Raw genomic sequence first — 19864 nt, forward strand, 5'->3', positions numbered from 1 at the left:
TGGGAAAGATGATATCCAACAAGAGTAGGAAAGCCTCAACAGCAATGAGGCTATTTAAAATGTACTCTGCTGTGGATATCTGTATGTAGTGGTTGTATAACACAGTATACATGCATTCTCTATGGAGAAACGGTAGGGCACCGGGTAGGAGTGCAGTAGAACAGAAGGATCTGGGAATAGAGATCCATAATTCATTGAAAATGGTAGCACAAGTTGTAATGAAACATGGTTGTAAAGAAAGCTTTTGGAACATTGGCCTTCATAATATTGAGTACAGGGAATGGGATGCTATGTTAAAGTTGTATAAGATTTTGTGAGGCCTAATTTGGAGGATGAGTCCAGTTTTAGTCACCTACCTACAGGAATGACGTCAATAAGATTTAAGGAGTTCAGAGAAAATTTACAAGAATGTTGCCAGGACTTGAAGAGCTGAGCTATGGGGAAAAGTTGCATAGGTTAGAACTTTATTCCCTAGAGCATCGAAGAGCAAGTGGAGAATTGATAGAGGTCAAAATTATGAGGAGCGTAGATAGGCGTTTTCAAGAGAGGCTGGGTGAGACTAGTATTAGAAATCATGGGTTAAGGGTGAATGGTGAAATGTTTAAGAGGAATGTGCGGGGGAATTTCTTCACTCAGAGGGTGGTAAGTGTGTGGAATGAGCTGTAGGTGGAAGTTTTGAATGTGGGTTCGATTTCCCAATTTAAAAGAAATTTGGATAGGTACATGGATGGGAGGGGTAGGAGGGCAATGGTCTGGGTTGATGAGTCTAGGCACATTAATAGTTTGGTACTGACTAGATGGGCCAAAGGGCCTGTTTCCGTGCTGTAGTGTTCAATGACTCTATAACACCAAACTCCGTTCTCCAGTTACCAGCTTTGACTCTATGACTGGGGAAACAGGAGGGTGATGAATTTGGAAAGACACTAAGTACTTCAATTTTCTTTGATTTGAGCAGAAGGAACCCACAGCAGTTCAAACTATCACCTACACCTCATGTGAAGCCCCCTTGTGCCTTGTAGCAGAGTCTGTAGATCTAATCAGTGACCTCAGGACTCTCAAGAACTCAAGTGGAAGCAAGAAATTATTACAGGACTCTTATCCTGAAGGCTGAACTATACATCAACTAACTCTAACTCAAATCTCAGCAGCTGGAGAAATTAAATCCAAGTAAAAATCTATTTTATTCTAATGTCCATATGCACTCTGGCCTTTATTAAGACTTCAGGCTAATCGATGTGGTTAACCCTTAACTAACCTGTGAAATGACTTACCAAGTTACTCATTTCAGGATGCACGGAGTCGAAGAAAGTGTATTGGCATGGATAGTGGATTGGTTAACCAACAGAAGGCAGAGATTTGGTATAAATGGGTATTTCTCCGGTTGGCAGTCAGTGGTGAGTGGGTTGCCACAGGGGTCAGTGCTGGGCCCGCAGCTGTTTACCATTTACATTGATGATTTGGAAGAGGAGACTGAGTAGCGTAGCAACATTTGCTGATGACACTAAACTGAGTGGAAAAGCAAATTGTACAGAGGATGTGGAGAGTCTGCAGAGGGATATAAGTGAGTTTGCCAAGGTCTGGCAGATGGAATACAATGTTGGTAAATGCAAGATCATCCACTTTGGAAGGAATAATAGAAGAGCAGATTATTATTTAAATGGTGAAAGATTGCAGCTTGCTGTTGTGCAGAGGGACTTGGGAGTGCTTGTTCATGAATCGCAAAAAGTTGGCTTGCAGGTAAGAAGGCAAATGAAATGTTGGCTTTCATTGCTAGAAGGATTGAATTCAAAAGCAGGGAGGTCATGCTGCAACTATGCAGGGTACTGATGAGGCTGCATCTGGAGTACTGTGTGCAGTTCTGGTGTCCATACTTGAGGAAAGATATACAGGCTTTGGAGGCAGTGCAGAGGAGGTTCACCAGGTTGATTCCAGGAATGAAGGGGTTAACCTACGAGGAGAGTTTGAGTCGCCTGGGACTATACTCTCTGAAGTTCAGAAGAATGAGAGGGGATCTTATAGAAACACAAAATTTTGAAAGGGATAGATAAGATAGAAGTAGGAAAGTTGTTTCCATTGGTAGGTGAGACCGGAACTAGGGGACATTGCCTCAAGGTTCAGGGGAGAAGATTTAGGACGGAGATGAGGAGAAACTGTTTTTCTCAGAGAGTGGTGAACCTGTGGAATTCTCTGCCCAGGGAAGCAGTCAAGGCTTCCTCACCAAATATATTTAAGAAACAGTTAGATAGGTTTTTACGTAGTAAGGGAATTAAGGGTTATGGAGAAAAGGCAGGTAGATGGAGCTGAGTTTACAAACAGATCAGCCATGATCTTATTGAATGGCAGGGCAAGCTCGATGGGCCAGATGGTCTACTCCTGCTCCTATTTCTTATGTTCTTATGTACAGGAGCTTCAGGACTCACACCACCAGGTTCAGGAACAGTCCTTACCCCTCAATCATCAGACTCTTGAACCAAGGAAGATAACTTCACTCCACTTGCCCCATCAATGAAATTTTCCCACAACTTATGGATTCAATTTGAAGTACTCCTTGTTTCATGTTCTCGATGTTTATTGCTTATTTATTTATTATTGTTAATTCTTTCTTTTTGTATTTGCACAGTTTGTTGTCTTTTGCACACTGGTTGAACAGTCAAGTTGGTGTGGTCTTTCATTGATTCCATTATGGTTATTATTCTATTATGGATTTATTGAGCATGCCCACAAGAAAATCAATCTCAGGATTGTATATGGTGACATATACAAGGGGTGATTGATGAGCTTGTGGCCTAAGGTAGAAGGAGTCAATTTTAGAAAACCTCGCACATTTATTTTTCAACATAGTCCCCTCCTACATTTACACACTTAGTCCAGCGGTCGTGGAGCATACGGATCCTGGACCTCCAGAAAATGTCCACAGATGGGTGATTGATAAGTTCAACACAGTTCTCACTGTGAAACGGAGACATTTCTTTCTCCCTTATCAGGGAGAGAGAGAGAGAGCCTGTGGTATGTCAAATACCGGGTGAAACGCAAAGTCTTTGGGGGCAACTGCAAGTCTCTGTCTTTACTGTTGCTTTGCTCATGTTTGTGCTCGGTGGGTGGGTGTTGATGTTTTTTTTGCCGGTGGGGGGAGGTGGAATTGTTGCTCGCTGCCGCTTACATGCGGGAGGGAGGGAGCTGGGGGGGACTTTGGGTTCTAACATTCAACTGTTGTTCATTCTTTGGGGCACTCCTCTGATTTTGTGGAAGGTTGTGAAGAAAAAACATTTCAGGATGTATATTGTATACATTTGTCTGACATTAAATGTAGCTCTGAAACCTGTGAATTTTCTTATTATTCCTTCCACTGCTCCCTTTATGATCTGATCTCTCCTCTTGGTTTCCTCATCCACATCATCATCTGATGAATCCTGTTTCTCTATCTCCATTGACTCCTTTCTTTTTGGCCTTCCGTTCATCCAGCTGGGCTTTGGTACTTTTACACGCAGCTTTTTGTCTCTCACTTGAAGTTCATGCAATAACCTTAAGGCACACAGAGTAGATTCTGGTTCCTCACACTCCCAAAAGCTGAATGTCTGCAACTTTCTTGAAGCTTTTTGAATTATCTTACAGCTTAAAACCAAACCACATTTCACAAATAACTGCCTGATTAACATATCAGAAGCTTTCTCAGATTTGTTGCTGACAAAAGCTGTTATAGTCGGACCACAGCTCTCATCATCTTGGCGCTTCCTCTGGGTAGCATGGTCCTTCATGGTCCAATATGCCTTCCAACCAGAGGTACGGAGGCTGATTCCAACATCTGTTTGCTCTCTGTTGGGGAGCAGTTCATAGTGGACAGCATGGAGACAGTTGTGGCTTCATCCATTCTTATTTCACTTTCAGTAGCTTCATTGCTGGGGATGTGCCATGCAAATGGCGGAAAGGTCACCAATCAAGTAGTAGTTGTCTAAGTCAATCATGTCTCCACAATGCTGGTCCTCCAGGCACAATGTGGCTTGTTAGTTGTTGTATTTCACTGTTACAAGTATCATCTCCACAGGAGGCATCTTTTCTCTGGTATATTGGATATCTGCTGGCTTCACTTTGGTACCTTTGAAATGCTGTTCAAACTCATTTTGTGGAATGACTGAAACGGCGAAACCAGTGTCTAATTCCATTGGAATTAAGTTGTTGGTCACCTCTGGGATGAACTATATTGCTCCTCCATTGTTGGTTTTCACATTGTAAATCTCAAGGTGAGTCAGTCCTGTGTCAGTCTCATCATTAACAGATTTTTCATCACCAGCATGCAGATTAGTGCTCTTTTTGAATCTACAACATGACAGTTTTTCTTTTTCTCTTCCCTATACAGTCCATTTATTTTGGTCTGCCCAATATGCTCTTTGCATGTGTCCTACATTGTTGCATTTTCCGCAAGCTTTGCCTTCATATCTGCATTTTTTTGATATATGTGAGCCCCTGCTACAACGGTAACGCGATTTGTTTGGCCAGACTAGTGATCTATTTAGATGCTGCAATATTATTTATGTTCACTTTCATCCCTGCCTGCACTTAATTGCATCTCTGTATGTGGTTTCCATTGAAACAGTGATTTCTACTGCTCTTTTGAATGTAAGTTGTGCTTCAGGTAGGAGCCATTTTTGAGTGCTTTCTGTTATGATTCCACAAACTAAATCATCATTAAGCCCACTGCTGAACTGACAATGCTCAGACTATCTCTTCAGTTCAGCCACGTACACTAAAATGGACTCCGTTATGAAACCTAAAGAATTCTGCCATCAACAATGGCTTTGGTTCTAAATGCTTTTGTATTACTTTTGCAGTATCAGCAAAGGTTATTTCAGATGGTTTGGTCAAATTTGAAGCAAACTGCATTCCCTTAAACCCAATGCACTAAGCAAAATTGGTACTTCTTTCCTATTGGCTATTACATTTGCTTCAAATTATTGCTGAATTAGCTCAGTATACATGTTCCAATTATCTTTTGTGTAATCAATTATGTTAATTTTTTGATAGAGACAGCCATTTCTGCTTTTTATTATGATTATTATTACTCTTGATGAACTCGTCAATTCTTCTGTGGTCCGAGTTTATTTTTTAAACTTGATTGTGTCTTCCTTTCCGAAGAACATGTGCCTTGCTGCTTTATTTTTAAACTCGACCACCTTTCCACATACTGCGATGTGATTTTTTACTCGCTGTTGCTTTTGCTGCGTTTTTTTTAGTTCAAATGTATCACTGTGCTTCAACAGGTTGATAGCCGACTCAGGTTCATTTTTAAAATACTTTGTCATCAATGTTATGTTTTGTAACTTCAAAATATTAAACTAATTCAAAGGAAGACACTGGTGTCCAAAGTGTGAGTCTAACTTCGGGTTTGCTTTAAGTGATGCATGTACCTATCACGTGGTAGTGTGATGACATATGCAATTCACAATTTATTTATACACATAACCCATAATGAATCATTTAAATGAACAAGAATGCTTAATCAAACTATATATACAAAGAAGGCTTAGCAGCAGCATATTTTCTTAGAAGTTTGTACAGCTTTGGCATGTCATCTAAAACTTTGACAAACTTCTATCGTGCATAGTGCAGAGTATCCTGACTGGTTTCACCATGGCCTGTCGTAGAAATAGCAATGTTCAGAATGGTAAAGTCTACAAGCCCTGTCAGGCACAGGAAAAGCTCCCGCCCCTATTGAGCTCATCTAAAAGGAGAGCTGCCACAGAAAGGCAGCATCCATCATCAGGGAATCCCTCCATCCAGGCTATACTTTCTTCTCGCTACTGCCATTGGGAAGGTGGTACAAGAGTCTTAAGTCCCACGCTACCAGGTTGAGGAATAGTTATTATCTTTCGTCCATCAGGCTCCTGAACCAGCTTGCATAACTTCATTCACCTCTACACTGAACTGATCCCACAACCTATGGACGCACTCTCAACAAATCTACAACTGCTGTTCTCAGTACTGTGTGTTTATTTATTTGTTTATTGTATTTGCACAGTTTATCTTCTTTTGCACATTGATTGTTTTCAGTCTGTGTGTAAATATTTAATTGATTCTGTTGTTTTTTTTGTTTACTGTGAATGCCTGCAAGAAACTGAATCTCAGGCTTGTATAAGGTGACATACACGTACTTTGATAATAAATTTACTTTGCACTTTGGTTCTGAGTCATGCTTCGTTAAGCAGGCGGGCTGCACTGAGGGGCAGGGTGTGGGGCCCAAGCCATATTTGGAACAGTAGATCTATTGTACCAAACTTTTTTCACATTGGTGGGGGGGGGGTGGTTAGCTGGGTCATGGAATGAACAATTTTTAGTCCAGTTTAATTTATTCTCAGCAATCTGAAAATGGATTTCAAAAGGGACATTCATTAAAAGGATGGGCTGTTAATATAACTCACCAGATTTTTACATCGGCTTTTCCGATTGTATGTTGCAGTACGGTGGCACTTTAGATTGCCAAATGGTTCTGGTGGTCATGTTTCTCTCCACACTGTCCCACTGAGAAAACCCTCATCGACGATTGACAGTCAGATATTTATAGCACCCTTTCTAAAACATTAAGTAATATTATGGTTTTTTCAGGAAGGATTGGGGAATTGAGAGTTTTGTCTCACCAACTATACTTCAGAACATGAAGGAAAAGGATGTTCGAAAGGCAATCAATTATCACTTGAAGAACAACCAAAGCTCGATTCCACCAGGACAAAAGGTAATTCCTTATAAGTCTGAGGTAGAAATCAGCCAGGCTCTGGCTTCTGAATCAGAAGGATAAGATCCCACCTGAAAGATCTGAGCTAAATCCAGGCTGATATTCCAATGCAGAATTGAAAAAAATAGCTAACTCTGAAATACAAGCAAGATGTGCAGTGGGAATATATTTGTAAATAGCTCATGATCAGAGGACAATATATATTATATCCGCTATGTGCAGAGTAGGCCCCTTGTTGCTAGATTTAGAATAAATACTCTTGTTCAAAGCTCCTAGGCCAGCAGTTGCTTCAGTAGAGTAGCAGATCAGAATGCCACTGGTTTCCGAGAGGCCATTATCAAGAACAGATCTTACCTACCCTCTCGAGCGGACGCAAGGTCCCATAACACGATTTTGGCTGGAACACACTGCCAGGGTTGAAGGTAGAGGTTGATCGATTAAGGACCTTTAAGACTCTCTTGGACAGGCACATGGATGAAACAAAAACAAAGGCTTTGGGATGTAGGAGGGAAGGGTTAGATTGATCATTATACCCGTAGATCAATATATCGTGGGCTGAAGGGCCTGTACTTTGCACCTTATCACAGGCATTCTCCTTGGTCTCCTGGCTAATAAATATCACACAATTAACTTAATTAAAACAATTTATTTTTATGCTTTGTATAATGGAAGAAAGCCAAGTCTTCCCCATTAAGTTTCTACCTCGCCTACTAAGGGCTTTTAAAGCTTTACTTAGCACCTGGTTTGTCAATAATAAACAGTTTTAGAGTCTGCCCTTTATTTTGGGTCCTTGCATGGAATTTGTAGTTTGTTTAATACATTGCAGGGTTTGCTGTATTTCAAGTTATGAGTGTCATGGAAAACGCTCCATTTGCTGAGTAGCTGCAATAATACTCAAGAAACTTACCACCATCCACAACCAGTCCCATCCATTGCCTGCTGTGGTGAACTACATATACCTGTCTGGACACGCCCCTCTGCTGACTGCTCCTGTGGCTCCTCCCACAGACCCCTGTATAAAGGCGATTGGGCCACTGCTCCTCCCTCAGTCTTCAACATGGTCGTGCTCCCCTTTTTGCTGTTAATAAAAGCCTGTCATTCACTTCCAGTCTCTCAGTTATTGATGGTGAGTCACCTGCGAAGTCTGAGCCCTCCATTGCCAGTGCAATCTGATTGGTGTGTATGCTGACCCCAGAGTTCACTACAGGAGCCCGTTTCAGCTTTTCAAACAGCATCTCCTGTTTCTGTGAACACTGCAGCTGGAAGTAATAAAGGGGGAAAGGAAATGGGATCATTGTTACTTTCGTGTCCCTCACCAACCTCACAACATTGTAACCAAGAATCAAATTGTGTTTCCCTTCATTGTCACTGAGTCCAGCGACTGGAATTCTCAACCTAACAGTATAAGGGAAGTTTGTCAATACCAGGACTGCACTATTTCAATAAAGAGGCTTTTGAAACCAGACAACAAAGGCTGGCCTTGTCCACTTTGCCTATATCATGAAAATGAAAGTAAGCTGCACACAGACAGCATTTGGGCAATGTGACAAAACATTGTAGAAATCCAAGTGAAGTAAAACTGTGTTCTGTCATGTCAGTAATAAACCTTTAAACATGATCTAAAGTGGTTTAATTGGCAAGCTTGTTCATAGGGCAAAGGGCAAAGTATTTGAACCATCTCTGCAAATTGCAGACAGGCAGTGGCACCACACTGGATTGTGCAAGAACTTGCCCCACCTCCTTTCACAGAGCTGAACCTGATAAGCACAAGGTTCTGTTTCTCAGAATGCTGCTAAAGTTTTGTTCAATTCTGAGGAGTATCTCAGATTGGTTGTCCCCTCTTCTATTCCCTCATAGCTGTGCACTTACTTGTGAAGGCCGGTTCCAATATCTAACAAAAAGCAAGGAAGCAGGCTGCAGTTGCTGCCAGGTTAAGCTCGAGACAGACCAGGACAATTACTGGTTTGAACAAACAGGAAAACTGCTTACTTATCTTGATGTGTGATCTTCAGCAGAAGCCAGGTACAGAGACAGGACTGGTCGAATTTTAGTTTAGTCCGGGCCTGGAATAATTATTGCAAGTGAACAGAATATGGGTTACATGCAGAGCAAAGCACAATTATTAAATACAGTTTGTCTATTCCCCCATACTTTGAAGTTATTGAGAGAGAGTACAACATTAGTGGAACAATGGCCAGAGAGTACATCTGTCTCTATCTTGGATCAGTGAGGAATAGTTTACAATGCCTCAGTGAAATATTCCTTTGTGTTTTTCAAGTAGCTTTATTAAAGTTGGATCTATGTTGCTGTACTGTCTCAAATGACCCAACACGAGGATATTCATGGAAATTGCTCGGAATTTTCTCCTCTCACCTTTTGTCCCTCCCACTCACTCAGTTAAGCATACAGAATGGGAACATGGGGCAGCCACTCAGCACTCTAACTCTGCTCCACCAGTCAAAAGATTATGGCTGGTATTTTCTGGTTTTATCCTTGAATATATCAAAAAATCTACTGATCCCTGTTTTGAATGCAATTGATTACTAACCCCCCACAATACCAAGATTTGCCATCCTTTGAGTGAAGAAGTCTACCCAATTTCAGTCCAAAATGGCCTACCCCTCATTTGAGAGTATGCCACTATGTTCTAGATTCACCAGCTAGTCAAAAAATGCTTCCTACATCAATCTCAGAATGAACCCTTCTCTTCCCCTACCCTACCCTCACAGCCTGCCCATTACCTCCCTCATGCTCCCCACTTCCTTCCTAAATTCCGTGGCCTACTCTCCCGTACAATTAGCTTCCCTCTTCAGATCTTTTCCCCTTGCACATACAACGTCCTTGTTTCTTAAATCATTCCCTTTCATCACCCCTCCTCCACCCACCTAGCTTCCCCCTCTCATCTGGACTCACCCACTTCAGAATCAGAATCAGCTTTAGTATCATCGGTATATGTCGTGAAATCTATTGTAATGTGGCGGCAGTACATTGCAATACATAAACTGTGAATTATAGTAAGTATATATATTAAATAGTTAAATTAATTAAGTAGTACAAAAAAAAGTGGTGAAGCAGTGTTTATGATTCAATGTCCATTTAGAAATCAGATGGCCAAGGGGAAGAAGCTGTTCCTCAAATGTTGAGTGTGTGCCTTTAGGCTCCTATACCTCCTCTCTGATGGTAGCACTGAGAAGAGGGCAGAACCCCCATCACCCAGGCCATGTCCTTTTCTCATTTATGCCTCTTTATTCTGGCATCTGCCCTCTTCATTTCTAGTCTCGATGAAGGATCTCAAGCTGAAACGTCGACTGTCCATTTTCCACCATAGGTGCTGCCTGACCTGCTGAGTTCCTCCAGCATTTTATGTCTGAATTTTGTTTATTTGAATGAGGTCACCTCTCACTCTCTTAGACAACAGAAACTTTCTCAATCTCTCCTCATACAATAGTCTCACTAACTCAGGAACCAGTCTTGTGAATACTTGCTGTGTGCCCTCTGTAACTGTATATCTTTTCGCGGGTAAGGACACCAAAACTGTACACAATAGACCAGGTTTGTCTCACCAAGATTCTATATAAATGGATTAGGATGCCCAGCAGGGTTGAAGTTTTCCAATGCTGCACTGAAGTCCAAAACAGATTTAATGATGAATGGAGCTTGAACCCACAATCTTAAAACAAAATTCTTATTAGTGCACTGCAATGGCGGAAATGACTCATAGCAAATAGTGTACTGTCCAGTAAAGACTTTTTAGCCAGAAAACAGAACTATCAGCCATAGCACCATTTTTGCAGAAAGATGAGGTGAGTAAAGAAAGTCTGTATATAGTAAATTAAGATGTATCTCAGTTGCCTATAGCAACATGGTCCTCGAGTTTGATTGACAAGATGAAATGTATGGGAATGTGGTTTGTATGCCTCTATGGTAGAGCTGCTGAGTAATGTCTTAAGTAAATTTTAGGAGACATCAAAATCTTCAGAACATGTGCTAGCTTCTTATTAATTTTAACAACTAACAGCTATTTGTATTTATGTCACATATATGGTTAAGATTGCATTCACATTATACTAAGTACTTTATTAGAACTGGACATTAGTGACAAAGATCAGCATTTACAGACCACCTGTGATTGTGAATAATTCCTCTCGGGCTTCCAGCTGGGTACAGGTATCGATTAGAACCGACGTTTCAAAGACAAGCTGTGCCATCTTCATCAGCCATCATTCCCGATGAAGATGGCAGAGTTTGTCATCAACACGTCGGTTATAATCAATACCTCTACCCAGTTGAAAGCCCGGGGAGAGTTTATTCATCATGTATGCCAGGAAAGCATTAGATCCTTTTCCATCTGTAATTGGCTTGGTGAGGAGGTGGTGAGTTGTCTTCTAGAACTGTTGTATTCCTTGTGGTGATGATACTCCTACAGTGCTGTTGAGTAACGATTTGCAGGTTTTAGACCCAGGAATGGTAATGGATTGGGTTATTTCCAGATCAGAACTGTGTGTGCTTTGGAGGCGAACTTGCATGTTCCCATACACCTGCTGCCCTTCTGCTTCTTGGTGATGGAAGATATGGGTTGGGAGGTGCTCTCTGAATATCCGATGCAAGTAACCACAATGCGTAGATGAAGCACATTGCAGCCACGGTGAGCTTGTGGAAAGGAGGATGAACAGTCAAGGTGGCTGATGGGGTATCAGTTTAGTGGGCTGCTTTGTCCTTAATGATATTGAGCTTCTGGAGAATTGTTTGAGCTGCAGTCGTCCAGGCAACACAGAAAACATCACATCAGAGTCCTGGCTTTGACTTGTGCCCTGCAGGTGAGGATTTGCAAGTCATTTAGTTTTTGACCTGCTCTTGTTGCCGCAGTAGTTATGTGACTGGTCTAATGGTGTTTCTGATCAACGGTGAGCCCAGAGGATGCTGCATGCTGACTGTGAGGAAATCTGTGATGGTAATGCCACTGAATCTCAAGGGCAGGCAGTAAGACTTTCCTTCAGTCATTGCCTGCCACTTTCATGCCTTGAATGTTACTTGCCCAGGCCTGAATGTTGTCCAGGTCTTGCTGCATACTGTCATGGACTGATTCATTTTCTGAGTAGCAGCAAATTGAACTTCAACTTGGACAAATGCACATTTAGCTTGTTCAAATTTCACATAATGGTGTTGCATTAGTTTGAGACTGTTCTGAACTGTGAATATTGCTTTCCTCAGCAGTAACAGCAATGAGAAGATTGTCTTGCTTATATAAGCAATGATAAATGCCTTGCAATATCTCATACACTGCTATTTTTGATGATCATTTTTGATGACACCTTATTCCATTAGGTAATTTGTATTAGGGAACAGATCCTTAAGTGTATCTATAGTGAAATAATGTTCACTTGTTTGGTCCATCTTTCACAGTGCGTGTGCAACTTTGTGAAGGTCTTGGGCCCTGCCAAGTCTACATTAAACCCTTGAACTATTCGAGTTCACACTGGCTGCCTGGTTGAGCGTCACTTGGATTGCTCATTCACTTTGAGTTATTTCCACGCTGAGTTCTTCTCACTTGCCTCCATCCATTATGACTAGGGCATCCAGTTCTTCTTCCACAGAATAGTGTTGATGATTTAAAGGATTGACATCAGGTGTATGTATAGGAAAGCCTTGTACAAAGGCATGTTTGAATGTGCTGGAAGGTCATGGGAGGGGCAAAACTACCTATTTCACCACTGGATTATATGTTGCTTAACTGTTTCAGTCAGTTCAAAAGGTTTCTGTTGCCAAGTTGTGAAACTGCAGAAGCGAAGTGTGATATGCAAATTAACAAGCTATATGCAAATATTGACTACAATTTAAAACAACTGGAGAAAAGCTGTGAATCATGCTTCATGTACTCAGGGAGAGTTGCTGCCGTGTGCCACTAATCAATTTATGAATGTGATTTGATGAACATACACTGTAGTGCTATACTGAAGGATATTCATCTTCTGTGGGAAACAATTGTTCAATACCATGTACTATTCTTCACTGAGGTCACTCATTGGAAAATGGCAGCTATGCATCCTGTGATTTTCTATCTAATGTGGTCTATTTTTTGATGAATGCACACACATCCTACAAGCATGTTTTCATTAAAATGTATTTGCTAAGAGAAATGCATAAAGTACATTAAAATTTATCTCCCTCTCTGTTTGAAGCATTTGATATCACCAACTCAGCTCCGACTGAACTATCTGAACATACTGAGTAACCTTCGAACTTATGGAGGGAAAACCTTTCATGCAACACTGATGGTAGGTACAAAATAAGGCTCAAAAGATTCTTTTAAATCTTGTTCAGATCTATTTTTCTAACTAATATGGCTTCTTCAGTTGCAGGACAGAGAATCATTTATTACTTTGCTGGTAGGAGCCAAGTATGGTATCAGCCAGATAATTAACAGCAAGCTCAACATTATGAACCAGTTAACAAACTTCAACAATATTAGGAAGCTGGAACTGACCTTTGAATGTGACAAGATCAGCATGGTGAACATCTACCTAGAGGATATGAAGGTAAAGAATATTTCCTTGCCTGAATTTGGACAACAAACGCCATTCAATATAGCTGTCAGGCCTGTTTCCCATTAAATCTTGCACAATATTCTCTAATCTTCAGTTCTTCACACGTTCCTTTGTTGCACAGACCTTCTGAGCACATCATTACCCTTCCCTTCAGTTACATGTATGTATTGGCCATCATATCATAGTCAATTCGTCCCCAGAACGGAGCTAGAATAGAATAAACAATAGACAATTTATATTCTGATGAGGAAAAGAAGGTCCTTGAAACAACTGAAGATAAAGATATCCTTTAACCTATACTTAAACCCATCCCTCCTCGAAAACTTTCAGACGCTCACTCAGTACTTTACTTGCTAGTTGTTGAATCCAATCCACTCGGATCGAATTCAAAGTATTAGCTCCCTTCCAGTTGATCACAGTCACCTTTGCTTCTTTCTCGTTCTATCTCGGAGCTGCCCTAAACCAGACATCAGCTCACGTGGCTATGCTGTTTGGCAGATGCTTCCTCCCTCTGTGACTAGAAACAACCTGAGGCAGAAACCACGCACCTGAGGAATTCCGCCTACGCTGCCCTAACGCTTGTTACTTTCCAGTTGTTGTGAGAATAGTTTGATCTATGAGCTTGTAAAGGTCCAGTGGGCCCTGGTACAGCTGCTTGGCCCGATATGAAAATGCAAGAATTCATATGTGAGTCAGCTTTGGGGATGAACTAAGCAGCTGCATTTAATGTTAAGAACCATGAAGCCATGATTGAGGTCCAGCTAATGGCAGAAGGGGAGCATCATTTAAAAAACTAGCTGTTGAACCAACCCCTCGGACACCACCTGCTCACCCATTGAATAGTCTAAACTTCCTATATTGGTTTCATTAACTTCCTCAGAATCCTGAATCAAGCAGAAGTAGGCCACCCTTTATCCTAAGGACTTCATAAGAAGAAGGGTGTTGATGATGACAGCCTAGAAATTCTAATTCCGATAGCGATGTGGCAGTGCTTATGGACTGTGTGATGGTGCTTCACATCAGCTTTACACACAGAATGCCAGACTCTCCAATACTGAGCAGGACTTTTCAAGGCTGCATAAGCATCAGCATTAACTCCCTCTATGGATGGAGCTCTTAAGATGGCAGTTCTGAATGGGTATCACCACTTTAAACAAAGGAATGCTTAACTTCAGATTTTGACTGGAGAGAAAATTTGGAAAGGGGAGTGAGCACCTTGCCTCTGCATTATGGCATCCCAGGATGGCACGTGGTCTACTGATCGCTGATTTCATGGGGAGCTCCCCAGTAGCAGCTCAGATAAGCGTGGTCATTTATCCTGAACTTGAGCCACTCTGCTCTCCCGGTCAAGGCTCGTGCTTTGATGTTGCAGCAGTGACATCAGGGCTGTTGTGTTCATTGACTGGAATTTTTGCTGCGCGTCCTGCAGTCTTTGTGCATAAACACAATACTTTCACATTTCATGCTTGGAGGTGCTGAACCCATTTCAGTTTCCAATTTATTTGCATTAAAAAAGCACAGAGCAATTGAATTTATAGATCACAGTCACTAAAGCTTTCTCTGTAGAGCCAAGTAAACAGCAGGGCTCACAGATTACAACATATATATTTTAGAAATATTCAGATAATTTCTTCACAAAGGAAAACACAAAATATCTCTGAAATAAACGATATTAGTTATGCATATTTCACACCACCCCAAGACATTTCAAAATGAATGAGATGCTTTTGAAGTATGGCTGCGAGCATAATATTAAAAACGGCAGCAATGAATTCGTGCACAGCAGGAGCATGCAAACTAGAAAGGAACTTCCGACTAACAGGCAAGATGCTGACATATAAAAACTTCGAACAATTCCATAAGACCGTAACACATAGGAATAGAACTAGGCCATTTGGTGCATAAACTCTGCTCCGCCATCCAATCATCGCTGACCTTGTTTCTCCCCTCTGCAGCCCCACTCCCCGGCCTTCTCCCAGTAACCTTTGATGCCATGGCCAATCAAGAACCTATCAAGCTCTGCTTTAAATCCACCCAACGACCTGGCCTCCACAGCTGCCCGTGATAACAAATTCCACAAATTCACCACCCTCTGGCTAGAGAAATTTCTCTACATCACTGTTTTGAAAGGACGCCCCTTTATCCTAAGACTATGCCCTCTTGTCTAGACTGCCCACCTTTGAAACATCTTTTCCACATCACCCTGTCTAGGACTTTCAACATTCAAGTTTCAATGAGAACCCCACCCCCCACCATCATCCTAATTTCCAGTGAGTACAGACCCAGAGCCATCAAACATTCTTCATATAATAACCCTTTCATTCCCAGAATCATCCTTCAGAACCTCCTCTGAAGCCTCTCCAATGCCAACACATTTTTACTTCACTGAGGAGCCCAGAACTGTTAATAATACTCAAAGTGAGCCCTCACCAGTGTCTTATAAAGCTTCAGCATCACGTCCCTGCTTTTATATTCTAGACCTCTTGAAATGAATGCTACCATTGCATTTGCCGTCCTCACCACCAATTCAACCTGCAAGTTAATCTTTACAGTGTTCTGCGCAAGGTCTCCCAAGTCTCTCTTGCATTTCAGATTTTTGGATTTTCTCCCCGTTTAGAAAATAGTCTGCATATTTATTTCTACTACCAAAGTGCATGACCATGCATTTTCCAACGCTGTATTCCATTTGCCACTTCCTTGCCCATTCTAATCTGTCTAAATCCTTCTGCAACCTTCCTGTTTCCTCAACACTACCTGCCCCTCCACCAATTCACGGCGGTCACGAGAAATATGGCATGTAGAGGACCTCCTTTCTCCGATGACACTGATTGAACCTAGCCTGAATTCACTGATGAACTACAACAACTTTTATCCAACTCTACCCTCAGCCTTTTACTCACAGATTTAAAATACTCATAAACTGAAACAGAATTCACTCAATAGGTTTTCTCATGAAGACAGCAAGACTTCTCCACAATTTCTGCAAAGCATCATACAATCCATAGAAAATCATGGTTCAAAACTTCAAGGAGAAAAGATGGATTATGACCAGAAAATTTAGGAAATAAAAAAAGCTAACTAGATGGCTACAAGAGCCTAGATAGATGCCAATCCAGAAATTTGTTGGATGTTAATCTATCAAAGTAAAACACTGCATTTCTTTATCTCTTGTTAGAAACAAGAATGAATGCAGCAGAATGCATCTGGCCGTTTGCTTGAGGGTAACGTGTCCCTGCTGTGGGGAAGATACATTATTCAATTGTTTTCAGATTTTAGTGGAGCAGTGAGTGAGGGAGTAAGAATTTCTGATTTTCCTAAACTGTTATCTTCCACCGACACCCTGCTGTAAAATGCAGGGATGCAGTGAGCAATGGCACGAGGTTTCTGTTTGTACAGTTCCTTGCTACTCTGAGGGAGCAGGACACCATCTCAACTGAGAAGAAGGTAACTTTTTTCATCATTCATCTGTTAGTCTGGGAAAATGTCCTTTTATAATAGTTTCCCCTTTGCCTTTTCATCTGAGGGAACTGGTGTCATCCAATGATCCCCTTGCTTTTGTCAAGTGATACGTGGCTCAGTAAGCATTCCTGGCATCTTGAGACCCTAAAATAACATAGCAGTAAGGATGTAGACAGAAGTGCCCACTCTTCCTTCAAGGGTAATTTTCTGGGCCATCTTTTAGAAGCATGAAAAACAGAGGGATTCAGATGCTATCAAAGTTTCTTTCTCCAGCCCCTCCCACCTGAAAACAACCATCTGCCAGAATTACACACTAATGCTATAAAATTGTTGCTAACTTCAACCAACAGCTCTTCTAGAACACAGAAAAGGAAAATAAAATCCCCTGAACCCACCCTCCAAAGTAACTTCCACTTGATAAGAAGGGGAAATCTTTCTTTAAAGATCAGATAACTTTGTATCTGGTGAGATTCCTTCTGTTTTATGTAAAGTTCTCACTGCATGACAGTGAATGTTACAAATACTTCACTCGAAGATGGAGTGACATCTGCCATTCAGCCATTACAGTAGTCTAGACAGTTGATATAGAACATAGAACATAGAATAGTACAGCACATTACAGGACCTTCGGCCCACAATGTTGTGCCGACCCTCAAACCCTGCCTCCTATACAACCTCCCACCTTAAATTCCTCCATATACCTGTCTAGTAGCCTCTTAAACTTCATTAGTGTATCTGCCTCTACCACTGACTCAGGCAGTGCATTCCATGCACCAACCACTCTCTGAGTGAAAAACCTTCCTCTAATATCCCCCTTGAACTTCCCTCCCCTTACCTTAAAGCCATGTCCTCTTGTACTGAGCAGTGGTGCCCTGGGGAAGAGGCGCTGGCTGTCCACTCTGTCTATTCCTCTTAATATCTTGTACACCTCTATCATGTCTTCTCTCATCCTCCTTCTCTCCAAAGAGTAAAGCCCTAGCTCCCTTAATCTCTGATCATAATCCATACTCTCTAAACCAGGCAGCATCCTGGTAAATCTCCTCTGTACCCTTTCCAATGCTTCCACATCCTTCCTATAGTGAGGCGACCAGAACTGGACACAGTACTCCAAGTGTGGCCTATCTAGAGTTTTATAGAGCTGCATCATTACATCACGTCTCTTAAACTCCATCCCTCGACTTATGAAAGCTAACACTCCATAAGCTTTCTTAACTACCCTATCTACCTGTGAGACAACTTTCAGGGATCTGTGGACATGTACCCCCGGATCCCTCTGCTTCTCCACACTACCAAGTATCCTGCCATTTACTTTGTACTCTGCCTTGGAGTTTGTCCTTCCAAAGTGTACCACCTCACACTTCTCCGGGCTGAACTCCATCTGCCACTTCTCAGCCCACTTCTGCATCCTATCAACGTCTCTCTGCAATCTTTGACAATCCTCTACACTATCTACAACACCACCAACCTTTGTGTCATCTGCAAATTTGCCAAACCACCCTTCTACCCCCACATCCAGGTCATTATATAGAGATACTTGAGAAGTCTGACTATCAATATTATCTCCTGAGCCTGCTTGTTAATTCTAAAGGAATTAGGTGAGGAGTCAGTTTGGCTACTGGAACTTCCAGAAGCATGATAACCTTCAATTGGCCTGTCTTTCAGGGCTCTACTCCTGTACTGTGTGCCAGCCACCTCTGAGGATCTCAGTTCATCCTTCCATTTTGCCTGCTTTCATCCATCAAGTGAAAGGACTGGTATCCAGGTCCACTTGTTTATCCGCCTAAAGCTGGTGATTCACACTGCTCGCTGGGTTATCACATGCTAGTTGTGGGTAGTACTATGTGTTATCATATTCCTTGCAGACCAGCATTGATTTATGCTTTTAAAGGCATTTCTGACGTACTTACTTACTTACTGCCCACTAGCGTTCAGGGCAGTGATTTAGATCCTCCACCTTGGGTGCTGTTCAGGGCTTCCTTCATGTCAATAGCTTCCTTTTGATTTTTACTACTGTCATTCATGGGTGGAGACTCACGCTCAAGGGCAGAAGGATTCTTCATTGCTCCTTCCGTAACAGTTTTGTTTTACCAGTCAGGGTTGTTAGCCCTGAGCTGAACACCCTGGAGGACCAGTAGACCACTCTTAGTCTGGCTTCTACCTTTTGACCTGTTTGGAATGGGTGACGCTACCAAGCGCCAAAGCATAAAGCTCTGACTCCAGCCAACATAGCTCTCCAGGTCATTGAAGCATGCAAGCTTCTAGCTCCAAAGACAAAGTTGTGGTCCTCTTGGAGGATTTCTGACATAACCACAGTCTACTGCTCCTCACAAATGGCCATTGAGAAGATAGTGATAAGCTGTATGCTGGGACTATCATGGAACCATTAACTGTTGAGTTTTGAAGCAATTGTTGTTTCTTTTGTTCCATTCTTGAGCATTATTTCATGAACACCAGCTCTTTCAATCTCCTATTCTTGCACTTCTTGATTGTTTTCATTTTCTCTGCTGACTTTTATTCTGGTTACAGAACTCTTCATTTAATTATTCATCAAATGTCATTGCTCTGTTTAAGACCAAAAGGAGAAAGGAACCAGGTAGCTATGAACCTGCCAAACATGCTGTCATTACTTGGAAAAATGCTGGCATCTCAATGAAGGATGTGATATTTTAAAAAATCAAAAATAATGTCATGATTGAGGAGCAGCAATATGGATTAGCAAAAGGAAATCATGTTTAACTATTTGATTGAGATTTGGGGAACTATTGCAATAAAAAGATAAAGCAGTGGATGTGATGCATTTGGATTTCCATAACATCTCACATGGGAGGCTATTTGAACTAATTTAGAACAGATGCAATTAGGGGTAAATATTGTCATGAACTGAGAGCTAACCAATATAGAAATTAAAGAGTAGAGCATAGATCAGTACAGCTCAGGAACAGGCCCTTCAGCCCACAATATTGTGTCGAACCAATCAAATGGCCAATTAATCTCTTCTACCTACACAATGTCCATATTCTTCCATTTTCCTCACACTCATGTGCTTATCAAAACATCTCTTAAAAGGCTCCACTGGTTCTGCCTATACCACTACTCCAGGCAATACATTTCAGGGACCTCTGTGTAAAAAAACTTG

General features: G+C 41.6%; 1 protein-coding gene across 1 annotated transcript in view; it reads left to right on the top strand.

Moving 5' to 3' along the window:
* Window positions 1-19864, top strand: part of LOC132393711 (FERM and PDZ domain-containing protein 1-like) — a 141913-nt gene that overhangs the window by 96594 nt on the left and 25455 nt on the right. The window contains exons 10-12 of the mRNA XM_059969117.1: window positions 6598-6724; window positions 12904-12999; window positions 13078-13260. Coding sequence (XP_059825100.1) covers window positions 6598-6724; window positions 12904-12999; window positions 13078-13260 — 406 coding nt within the window. The remainder of the gene's footprint in view (window positions 1-6597; window positions 6725-12903; window positions 13000-13077; window positions 13261-19864) is intronic.

This window comes from Hypanus sabinus, chromosome 5 (genome assembly GCF_030144855.1).
Source record: "Hypanus sabinus isolate sHypSab1 chromosome 5, sHypSab1.hap1, whole genome shotgun sequence".
Classification (NCBI taxonomy): domain Eukaryota; kingdom Metazoa; phylum Chordata; class Chondrichthyes; order Myliobatiformes; family Dasyatidae; genus Hypanus; species Hypanus sabinus.